Here is a 12,569-nt window from a genome sequence, read left to right as displayed (position 1 = left end):
CTGGAACATATAGGCCCTCTAGTCTACCTAGAAACCCGAACACAGCTAGACACTGGGAGGATTACTGCTTTATCACACTCGAGCAGACATACTGGGCTGAACATAATCTCACAATTCCTCGGGAATCAACATCTCAACTGTAAATTAATCCCCAAATATGGCAGGAGTTTCTTACTCGTGCAAGTCCGTCTCATATGATTCGGGAAGCGTGTCCAAACAATACAGTGTGTTCATTTTTTGTGCGTAAAACTGCCTTAATCCTCTTCACTGGTGGTGGGATGATTTGTTGATGAGAAAAACTGTGCTTTGGCTGAGCTTTTATAAATTCTAGTGAACATTAATTCGTTGTTAATTAGAGATGACTGACAGGCTATCTTTTTGTGTTTTTAAAGTGTGACTTGAAAATGTCAGCTGCGGCTTTGATGCTGCTGTCACTGCAATGGAAAATAACCGCATGACAGTAGTTAAGCTGTTTAATGTCTCGAGGGTTTTACAGTGTTGATTGTTGCAGGACTACCTTAAATGTTTCTTTTATCCGTAGTGAATGCAGACACAGCTATACAGTCTATGAGACACAGATAACTCTTTGGCTTATAGGGAGCAATCATTTTTTCTACGAGTGCACATGGTGCAGATGTGCTTTGATCAAAACTGCCTTCAGCCCGTCTGCAAAGTATGTACAGCGCAGTGCAGTGCACCACCTTTGCTCCATAACAAAAAGGACAATGGAGCTTTGAATATTTGTCTAAATGTCCTAATAAGAACTTCTGCTCCTTGACATGATGCCACCTTAATACCGCACATAGTTTTGCTATTTGGTCCACATCCCACAACTAGATTTCATATACCAGCGCCAGAACATATTAATAATACAGTAAACTGTTTTTACTGGTTTTGGAAACTCTGTCTATGCTTATTAATGTCTTCATTGCTACAAGATACTAAAAATTTGAAACGATTGAGCCTCTGTGGACACACAAAACAGAGGTATTTCTGAATGAACGTGTGAGGGTGTGAACAGGAGGCCTGGCATGAATGAATGCATGTCAGAGGATGATGACAAAGAGATGCCATCTACTGTCTCTAGTGTACATTTTAACTGTCACAGATAAGGTGGACGATCTTAATTTAGCAATGAGCTGTTAAGCAAGAGAGGGAGGGGAGGGGGGGGGGGGGGGGGCTTTAAAACCCCAGTCACCAATCAGGAATAGACACTTGTGCATCAACTGTACTGCTTGAGTGACGGCCAACCATAACCGGAGTGGAGACAAATTCAGCTGGTTATGTCATTATTCGTGGTATGAAAACTGTCAATATTAAGAATAAAATACGTATTTAAATGACACAAAAAAACACAGAGAAAGACACACAATGGGCCCAATGCGTAAAAAACAAAGTACAAACTTTATTATTCTGTCTTTACAAAGGCACAAGCCTCTTTATCCCCAAAACATTTCTCTTAAAAACAAAAAAAAAGACACAAAATAGCTTCTTGACAACCATATGCACAGGTCTAACAAAATAAAAAAAGTTACAGATAAGACAAAAGGAGGGAGAGCGGAGGGAGCGAAATGTGATGGGTCACAAGAGATATTGACAATTGATGAACAAAGTTAGCATAAAAGGTTTAGCAAAAATAAAAAAAAAAGATGAGAGGCGCAAATAGGACAAGATGTTGGAGGAAAAGGGGGATACACAGCTGTGCGGCTTTTACTCATAACCTAAAGAGCTTCAGCTGAGGAGACGCCTCTTTATACAAATGAAAGAGGCGGACTCCAGTATAGTACAGTAAGTGCTTTGTAATCATGACCCTATTTAATGATCCCCAGGCCCACCCCACTCATCTGACAAGTCGATATGTTCACGTAACGTTTCCTAACACACAAAACACAGATGGAACAAAACAGGTCTGGGATTCAGCAGAAAACTATCAAATGCAGATACTCCAAGAGGAAAAAGCACAGGGCTCTACAAAAGCAGAGCTTGCAAAACACATTTTCAATATCCAGGAATCCTCTGCCTCTAGTGATAAGTACTGGGAAAATGTCCCATGATTTAATTTGACAGATGTGTCACTCATTTCAGTGCAGCTGACATCAATATTTCTTTAAAGGGCAATTCCATGACATAAATCATGATAGATGAGGTTGCGTTCAATTGAACACGTTATCTGTCCAGCAGTTCAAAGCTCCATCTATGCATCGATGCAGAGGACTCTAATAATGACACCGTCCCTAAATGCAATCATATAATAGCAGTAATGTGTGTAAAGCGCTAAATGTGACTAATATCAAAATAGACCAGGTTTCACTTCAACCTGACATGGAAGAATTAGTAACATTTTATGGAATGTCAACATTTCATTGTGGAATTTTTTTTTTAAACCACAGCTCCGGCTTTAATAGTGCACATGAAGGGGCCAACGGTTGCAAATCTACATGTGAATCTAACCAAGAGTCGGTACTGGATGCATTTTGGAATATCGGAGAGAGCTTGAATGCATTAGTACACCAGAAACCTATTTATGTTTGTGGCAAACATAATAAAACATAGAAAAATAGACAAAATACCTGGTAATATATGCTCTAATACACTCAGGTGTTTACAAGCCTGTTTAGAAGGGGCGAGGGGGAAACCAGAGGGATTCCAGTGGCCACCAACCAGCCCAGATCAAGTGTTCAGGTACATCTCTCAGCCCCCTGAGGCTGTGTTAAGGCTGGCTTCACAGTGCCTCCCTGCACCCACGGGCTATTAGTAAGGCAAGCTGCTGCCTCTCTCTACAAGTCTTTATGTCCGTCTGTCAACCAACAGCTCCAGGCAAAAACATTTAAAGTATGGTCTAAGCAGAAACGTGTAAATAGCATGGTACACTAAGACAAAAAGCGCGCAAAAGGGACAAATGCATAGCGCATGTGTGGTCAACCCAGTCACCCCCATGGCACATTCGGACAATTTCACCGGGCACTTTCCTTGTACTTTAAGTATAGTCTGCTTTGATAGATGTCCCAACAGTTGGACAAGAAACTACACTGTAACGGGCTTTACGATTGTGCAAACAAGTGATTGTATATTAGTCATATTTGTGCGTATGAATGTTGTGTGCACATATGCGCCTGCCTCAACGTCAAGGCAAAAGCTGTGCTGTCGCAGACTGCCAGAGTCTGGGACACCACTAAGCCCTGCTGATTCAAAACGCGAAATGGGACACGCACACACACACACACACACACACACCAGTGGAAATCACTCAAAAGTGCCCACAGATTAGCTTATTTTAACAAGCTACGTGCTTTTAAATTCAAGAGGGGAGGTTGTCAGAACATGTCAAAGCACTGATATTTTTGTCAGGCCATGAGTAAAAAGAAGAACATGCCTAATACATATGTGGGATTACTGGGAACCCAGCCCAGTAAAAAATGGCAACAAAACAAACAAAAGAATTAAAAAGAATACAGCTATGAACCTGTAAGCGCACTTTCTCCTCCCAACCGTAGCTTAATTTGTTGTGAGCACCAGTCAGCCATAAAAACAGCTTTTAAATTCCCATTGATGTTGTGCTGTTTTTTCCCCTCCAGTACAATCACTTTAAGTTGCTGGATAAGGGAGCTTTAAAGAAACAAAACATGAAAAAGTAGACTTCACAAGAGTAAAACAACATATTCTTTCATCCAGAAGTCTAAAAAGGTGGAACTTTGAAACAGTCTTGTTGGCTCACAGTGTCTGTCCAAACAGCTCAGAGAAGGAGGTTTAAAGGATGTTTATCTTAAACAAAAATGCTCTGGTGTTGGGGCGGTGATGACGCCACACCGCTGGGCTCTGTGTCTCCGGTTTCGTGGATCAGTCACATGGCTTCGGGGGCCGAATAAAGAGAACAGTCCTGGCGATTAATGGTGATGTTTAGCAGACACTCTACTATCCAGTATGACGGATCGTTATAGATCAGTCAGTGAAGTAAGTACTCTAATAACCTCTCTAGATTAATGAAGAGAAATGAGTTTGTGTGTGTGTGTGTGTGTGTGAAAGAGCAGGGGGGGGTTTAAGATAAGCAGAAAACAGACGCAGAGGAGACTGCATGTATGAGTGTAAACCTATTTGGGCTGCCTATCACAACAAAACACGTAAGAGTGTGTACTGTAAAGAAAGAAAAAACAAAAAGGAGTGCTTCAATCTGTCTACCAGCCCTATTAATGTCCACTGAACTAGAGTGCTGTGGGTTTGAAGCCTCCTGTAGCCCCGGTCTGCCTGGGCCTTTTGTGTGTAAGAGTGTGTGTGTACGTGTACGGCGTGTGAGACGTCAGGGATGAACTCAGGGCAGTGAATAGTCGTCGGGCCCGTCGCTGTTTGAGGCCGTGTCTGAGCCCGCCGCGTCGGAGAGGACACGACCTGAAGTGACGATGACCGCCCTCCGCTTCTCCTCCTCGCCGACGCAAGCCTTCCCCTGCGTGCCCTCGATGTGCTGGATTGCCTGGAGACAGAGGAGAAGCGACAGTGTCAGTGACGACAGCACCCTCTGGTGTTCAGATATGGAAAAAACAATCCAACCTTAAAAAACGGTTCACAAGTCTACTCCCGCCTTACTTGAACGATGGTGTCCAGGTTCTGTCGAGATGTGGACGCCGTATTGATAACCGATGTCGGGCCCATGGTGACCACGGTGACATGATGGGGTGGGGCGGGTTGAACAGGCGCAGGGACGATTACTGTGGCATGGTGTGTAGGTGCAGGGGGGGTAGCCGGGGCCATCACCTGGTGGAAAGGACGAATTATTACACAATATTCTCGTGTCACCACTACACTGTGATGACATACGGTAACGGTCAAGTAGTATTGTAGAGTAACGTTAAATGGAGAGAACACTTAAAACCTGCGCAAACTACCATAAATATATATAAATACAAACATGCTTAAGGTGTGCACATACGCAGGCACTATATTACACACAAAATTGGGAATACAGCTGTCGGCATATTGAATAATAACCAGGCCAGATGTTCATCAACTCATCGACCTAAATGGTGTCCTGTACTTATGTTTGGGATGTTCCACGCCAGTGTTTTAATGCTGCCTCTAAAAACAAAAACTTAGTGGGGATCTAGTTAGTTTTTTTCTGTAATGGTGCAAGTCAGGGGTGCTCAGATTTCTCATGAGCGCTCTGCGTACACGTGGTGCGTTAGATCAACCTGAGCTTCACCTATAAGCAGCACACAAGCCCATATTGGTGCAAATGATTACGCTCCCATTAAGGGATCTGTCAGGCCGCCCAATCTGCCATTGAACAACTCGCAATTTAAATGTTCATTAAAACCTGTTTCTGTTTCTATTAATTATTTACCGTGTGAACAGTTTGAACATGAAAATATATCTCAATCTCAACTCTTTCTATAACTTAAAAACATCCAATAACTAGAGATGCACTTGAAAGCTCCAGAAAAAGTTAGTAAGTGAAGTTTTTGTTGACGTTTTTGTCAATTTCCCTTTATCGTTATTGATTGATGCATATATTTTTATTTATTTACGAGTTTCCTTTCCAATAATACAGAAAAGTTAAAATGTGATAATAGAGCAGATCAAGCTTTTAGTTGTTATGGAGCATTATTGTAACAAAAAAGACGATATATTTGAGTCATTGTATTTCCAGTAATTCCTTGTTACTGAGGTCATTTTTGTCAATTCACAGTGATATTGATTCGAGGTCATATGGCTCAGATCTGCTTGGTGAGTCACAAAGTGTCTCATGCAGAGTCAATCAATCATCTTTCATTACCAGCACCCAGCTGCCACAAGTAGTGGATGGGCAGACAGCAAACTCCAATTGATTTGGCATCATGTTCAGTCAGGGCTAGTCTGACGAAACAGGATACTGTGGCCGTCGGGGCAGGAAGATGTGTGAGCTGCTCGTTTGACACGCTGCAGCTGAGTCCAACTCTGGACATGGTGGGACCTACAGTACGCTGTGAGATTAGTTCACGTGTCTGTGTGCAAGTGTTTTAAAATGCAATGTGCTCCAACGTGATCGACTCAAAGAAGTCTATAAACTTTTACTGCTACACACAGAAGGGAGGAGGGGAGTTTTGGTGCCAGCTGCCAGATGAATTTAGGGTAAAGAGCCTAAAACACTGTTTTATTTAATATACTGGGCTGAAAATGGTTTGTCTGCAACGATGCTTGTTTAAAAAAAATCTCTAAATGTTGGACACAGACTACACACTGGCCCTTTAAGCATGAAATGTGTACTCTGGATTTCGTACATCACACTTAGGGAAGTTAACCGATTACAAAAAGTGAAATTTATCAGCAAAATTCTCAAAAAGGATTCAACAGTTTATGTGCGAGTCACACTCGTATGCAAATGTTTCTAACCTGTGGGCTGTGGGCTGGAGTAAGGTCCCTCTCCAGCTGCTTGTTCTGCTGCAGACGGACAAGGCTCTGTGTTTGGGTCTGGTGCTCCTGGGCCTGCTGGGTGATCGCCTTCAGCTGCTCTGGGTACAACTGGTCATCCAGGGAACGCATCTGACACGCAGAGCAGGAGAATGACGGTGTGAGTTAGCGGCTCAAAACCATGTTAGTCACTGCATTTGTCTGGACACAGACTTTTAGGATTGTCTGAAACTGCGTTACACGTCGCGGGTTGTTCCTTTTACCTGATCTTCCAGCATCATCCTGACTGAGCGCTCTTTCTCCAGCTGTTGCCTTAACTCAATCATCTCCCTCCTCAAGTCCTCAGTCTTCTCCTCCTCCAGGATGTCTGGTGAGCCAATCCCTTCGTCTTTCTCCTCTGCACGCCTCCTCTTAGGGGAGGAACCACTTAACTCCTAGGGAGAGCAAACAGAAATGTGATATCCGTTTCAGATGAATACTTAAACCGATGATCCTGACGGACAGAAAATCCCGGTAAAGCCTTTTCCAGGTTTCGCACGGCGATGCCTTACTTGTATGATTCGTTTGAGCTGACTGTTCTGCTGCAATAGACGCGTCTTCTCCTGCTCCAAAGTAAAAATGTACTCTGCCGTCTGTTGCAGGATGGCAGCCTGGGGAGCAGAGAAGAAGAAGGCTGTGACAAGTCTGTTGTGAAGGTGCGTGTGGACGCCTTTACCTGGCTCAAACCTCTCTTGTGACTCACCTTACTGAGCTTCTCTCCGTCGCTGTGTGGGATGAGGGTTTTAAGTGACTGGAATCCAGAATTGATGCTCTGCATACGCCGACGCTCGTTGCTGTTGGCGATCTCTCTGCGAATTCGCCTCTCCTGGTCCCGGGCTGTTTCTGGGGTCAGAGGAATGTTGGCCAGACTAGGGGGAGGAAAGGGGGAGGAAAGCAGTTAGTTGGACAAATGGAGAAAATAAAACATTTTCAGCAGCATCACCCTTACAGAGTGTTATACAACTATGTTGTAACCAAAAAGTCAATTTTTTCAATAAAATAAAACCAAAACATTCCCAATGACACATTTATAACGAATACTAACTTGTTGACTGACATCTATTTACAGGTCAGTCTACTTCCATTGGACCCATCCAGGCTGATGGCCAAACAATTTCCAGCTACTTTCATTTTTATTGTGATATTCTTTTTTGGAAACCCAAATGATCACAATCTGCCTAGTTCTACCACTTTTTACAGTGGATGAGCTTGTTGGATTGGATCATTGTTTTCCATCAAAGCTACGTACGTGGACATGAGTACAGTATTCCTGTGTTCGCAATCCTGTCTAACGCAACATATCTGTCTTGTGACGTCATCTGTTGAGGCCACGGTCAATATTAGTGTTTCTGCCGGCATCTTTTGCTGTCAATATTTTATGTCTTATGATCTTTGAAAGACACATTACTGTTGTATTTTAATTCACAGAGCCCTTAATATGCTCTTCTCAGCCCATACCATTTCTTAACAGGTGTTAAAGTCACACATTAATATGTATGCAATGCAATCCAAAGTTATGCTTTTGAAAGGGAGTGTAAATGTTTCCTGCCATTGAAGCAGTATGTTTCTCAAGACACCTTACAAGCACCCCACGTGGTAAAAAAAAAAGCATCATTAAAGTGGCACCATTGCTTATAACTCCAGTTGAGATGTAATTAGAGTAGCACTGAGCCTGCTAATATTTCACCCCCCTAAAGCTGTGGTGAAAAGACACAATATGCTGCAATTCAGTTGAGGGGAAATTTTAAGCCAACTTCCTCTAACATACTCTGTATCCAGCTTAGTATCTCTGGGACCCTCTCTCGCCAAGCTCTTATCTGTACTGACTCAGCTGCCTCAGTGCAAACACTGGAAACAATTGTGCAGACGCAGATGTGAAAAGGAGTGTGTGCACACACAGTCTTACCAACATTGCAGCGGCATATCCAGCAAACACATCCACTGCCAAAACATGACCAAAACTAGACTTCACCACTACAGAGGAACGGTCTGGGACCCAATTAGAGCGGATAAAAGCTTAAACCAGGGGTTTACGTGCCGGGTAGCTAAACAAAACTGAACCGATCAAAACAAATCAGATTATTCCGAAAGTATATTGATAATCAATACATGTAATTTGTTCAAGCAAATTAGCCAAACATGGTTCTAGTGCCTCATATATTACAATGTCCTCGTAGGATATTATATTTTTGGAGTGTTGGTCAACAACACAAGATATTTGAAGACATTATAGGCTCTAGGAAATAGTCATTTCCCCAATATTTTATTAAAATATAAATTAACAATTCAATTAACCATTAGTTGCTGGGCTGAAACTAAATTGTCAGCAGTTAGATATGATCTTTTCTTAGCTATTATACTAGTAACACAACTGAAGATACAAGACATGTAAATAGAGGCTCTACAGCTTAACTTAATCAAGACGCCAACAATTTGTGTCGTTTTCCATTAATTTTAAGTCAAAGAAAAACACTTATGACACTCCGGGTTAAATTGGGGTACATTTTCCTCTTTATGTAGCAATTCTCCGCAGACTAACAACGAGGAATTAATAAAAAAATATGATAAAAGGGACTACATCTCCCACAACGCCCGCGTCACTACCAACAGCCACCAGCAACAGTAGCAGATCCATCCGCCTCCTTCTTCAAACAGGGCTGCGGACGTATCGAAAGGCCTTCCGCGACATACACACCCCCTTATTAATAACACCACTTTTAATTCCCCTGCCTCCCCGCGCACGCTAACTGTCCCTTTTGGCGGACACACCGAAGGAAATACATTTGCACGTAAAACGGTCAAATAACCCCCCTTCTTCCTCATCACAGTGCCCGACGCCACCTCCGCGCTTCCAAGCAGACTTCCCGTGTCCTCCGCCATTATAACAATGCGGCAGGCAGCATGGCAGAGGTGCGGGATGAAAAGACGCAGTGGAGGCGACTCGAATGAGCGAACGAGACGCACGGAAACACCCGCAAAAACTATCGCTACCTTAGATGGGGGCGATTTTCACAGCGGTTGTACATTTTCACATTGGAAATAAACGAAAAACGGCGCCATTAACGGGGAACAAACACCAGACACCCCCCCATCACTTTTAGCACAAGCCACAAGCATGGCCGCACTACCCACAATAACTTCAGCTCGCTCTGAGCAAAAATCGGCGATCTGCACGGTGTGTGCGGCAAAACTAGACCCCCTCACACCGAATAACACTCGCTCGCACAATCATTCCGTTTCTTACGCGAATCACAGCACCTATGGGTGACACTGGGGGGTAATTTGAGGATAAATAGAGCAGAGGTGCGCTCTGTAGCGGAGTAGTAACGTGGTGTGCACGGAACCACGTGGTTTATGTTTGTTCGCTACAAAATACGCCGATTTCGCAACAAAATGCGCGAATCAACATCCCGTGGTGGATGCTGAGGTGTGAGACGGGTCCCCCACTTGCTCAGACGCAAATAAATATAAGTGTTTGGTGATAATTAATGCCCGCAGCTCCCCCGTGAGTGGGTCGTGTACACAATAACAGATCAGATCAAGCATGTTGCCTCAGCGCAGTCGGCCAAGTGCGTCTTCTCTCAAAACAGATGAATAATGCACGCGGCGCACAGGTATACACACCTACAAAGACCTCCAATCACTTCTTTCTCCGTTTTCCTGAAATGTTGCAAGGAGGGCACCTTCTGAGCTGGTACCATGAAATACTCCATGCTCTCCTCTCGCCAGTTTGCCCCCCACCTCCTTAAAAAAAAAAACAGCAAACAGTCTCCGTAGAATAAAAACAAATTCTGAGGTTATGGAGCAGAAATCCCGTGATCCGACGCGGGTTAAATCCTGAGAGAACGTATAGATCCCTGGTCTGTGTAATGTAGTTTCAGGCTGCTGAGAGTTGTAATGTTACTCGACTTCCAGCTGATGGGGTTCCCTCGTTGTGTGTGGCGCTCTACCTCTCTCTCTCTCTTTCTCCCTCCCCTCTGCTTTCTCCCTCTGCATGACCGTGTGCGTGCAAGTGTGTGTGTGTGTGTGTGTGTGTGTGTGTGTGTATGCAGCTGATCGGATGGCTTTCAAGGCGGGAAACAGCTGGTAAGAGTCACACTCGCTTCCAAAAGCCTCCTTCCGCAGAGACGGGGGACTGCATGTAAACAAAGGACTATTTAGCGCATAAATACACCATCAAGGAAACGCACACGTGAGGGTTAAAGGGGGATTTATTGTCTTTAATATGGATGTCTGCGAAACACTGGCTGCTAATTTATGATTAAATGTGCGGTACAGTGTTGAGTTAGAATAATGCGCGAATCCTCCAGTCGGTGATTATCAATCACAAATATGTTTCCCCCTTTTATGGTTAGATGTGAAATTAATACTACGAGCGCCTTCAATCCATACACATTTAGAGCATTCCTTAAAATGAAGTTGACAGGTATAATTATGAACCCCCAAAAAAACAAAACAATTAGAGCAATAACCTAAATGTAGATTGCACTGTGACATTGATATAGTAAATAAAGAGCGGGACTGCTGTAGGGGCGGATACTCCAACAGCTGCGATAAGCGAACAAGAGGGATCAGCTGACGGGTTGGCAGACCTGCACAGCAACAGCCACCGGGGAGGGCTTCTAGGGACAGTCGGCGCTGACTGACACACAACACGACTGAATGTTGTGTATGCCGTTTCACCATTTTTGGGTGTAACAGTGGTAGCACAGGAGGATAAACCCCCAGTATTACCGAATTTATTAGAAGCTGCGACGCACAAACAGCGATACCAGCCACAAAATGGGAGCAGCGAATGTGTGTGTTTTTTTCACCCGGAAACATGAGAAGCTGTATCCTTGTTAGAGGCGCATGGTGGCGTTTTATTAATGAGTCCACCTTACTGGAGCGGATGTAAGTTGTCAAGCAGTTACATAATCATGTCTTTAAAGCTGCTCTCACACAGCTGTTCACACATCTGGATCAGCCGACTTGCAAGAAATGGCCGTGATTTCTAAGAGAAACTACAGCGGGCGCTTTAAAGAAACACAGTAATAGGCGAAACAATATTATTCATCTTACAAACGAACATGATATTAATTATAGGTTAATAAACGTTGAGCCAGCCTAAATAGGAAAATAAAATATACTAATTATATCTCGTTGCCTACAACTGATTTCAATTGGCTGCTACAATGGCCACACACTGTGTACAGTTTACAATACGATGGAATGGGTTTCAACCAATCAAAACTAAGTATTATACTTCAATTTCACAAACGTGATTGTTTAGCTCACTGCTTACTTATTATTACGTAAGTTGTAGTATCAATTAATAGATTTTAATAGATAAAGTCTCACTCTATGGTACAAATTGCGAACAGTAATCTATAAACATCCAGCTAAAGTAAAATCCAGAGCACAACATGGTTGAATATGACATGCAATACCAAAATGCATATCAGCTCCAGACAATAGTTGCATAATGTAGCCTATTCATAATGAACGTACATATTTAAAACCCTTGAAACTCAATAAACATGAAACTTAATCAAGTCATATGTTGGTCTTATTGGGGGCCACTGAATTGGTAAACTTAGCTTCTGAAACTATAACACAGAAACCTGAGCTGTTGACATATTTGAAACTGAGGTCTAAAATATTGATTCTTCACAGATGGAATATACATTTATGGACTTGATCATTGTTTTAGAAATGTTAAATGATTCAAGTATTATGGCTTTCCTCAAAATGGAAATATAAGGCTTGACAAATCAATTTGTAACACAATGAATAAATCTCTGAGGACTCCTGGGTTCATTAAATCTCCTAACAGGCTGCTTTAGGCCCTCTAGTGGTGGCACAGATTTGCACTCCAGCATCACTGAAACACTGGATCCCAAAGGGTTGACAAAACAGAAACATCTGTATGCAACACCACTTTAGTTTAAACGGTATCTTTCAATGTTGAAAAAAACCCAACATATTATGGTATGGTTGCTTTTGAGGTTGTCGGTGATGGCTTCTCCTGCTAATTGGTATTCACTTGAAATGAACGCACTTGTGTGGATACCTTTGTAATAATCAGCTACGCTCTATGCATCAATCATAAATGTTAAAACATTAAAATCAGACATGTAACAGGAAAACTGCTTTAGTAAACAGGACATTTC

At 42.9% G+C, this 12,569-nt stretch overlaps 1 protein-coding gene across 2 annotated transcripts; it reads right to left on the bottom strand.

The window, feature by feature from the left end:
• Window positions 1–1,385: 1,385 nt before the first annotated feature.
• tfap4 (transcription factor AP-4 (activating enhancer binding protein 4)) lies at window positions 1,386–10,130 on the bottom strand (the record flags this gene model as incomplete). 2 transcript variants are annotated; one of them, XM_079177153.1, is made up of 7 exons in its annotated part: window positions 1,386–4,465; window positions 4,579–4,746; window positions 6,361–6,510; window positions 6,642–6,812; window positions 6,930–7,028; window positions 7,121–7,286; window positions 10,042–10,130. In XM_079177153.1, 7 exons carry the CDS (start codon window positions 10,128–10,130, stop codon window positions 4,307–4,309), a joined length of 1,002 nt encoding a protein of 333 aa, XP_079033279.1. In that variant the 3' UTR covers window positions 1,386–4,306. The 2 variants fall into 2 exon arrangements, with proteins under 2 accessions (XP_079033279.1, XP_079033280.1); XM_079177154.1 differs by lacking the exon at window positions 10,042–10,130 and adding an exon at window positions 8,324–8,557.
• Between the last annotated feature and the right edge of the window lie 2,439 nt (window positions 10,131–12,569).

Source organism: Pholis gunnellus, assembly GCF_910591455.1.
Source record: "Pholis gunnellus genome assembly, chromosome: 17".
Taxonomy (NCBI): domain Eukaryota; kingdom Metazoa; phylum Chordata; class Actinopteri; order Perciformes; family Pholidae; genus Pholis; species Pholis gunnellus.
Note: the sequence above shows the minus strand (reverse complement) of the source record. Positions and strands in the feature narration are given on the sequence as shown.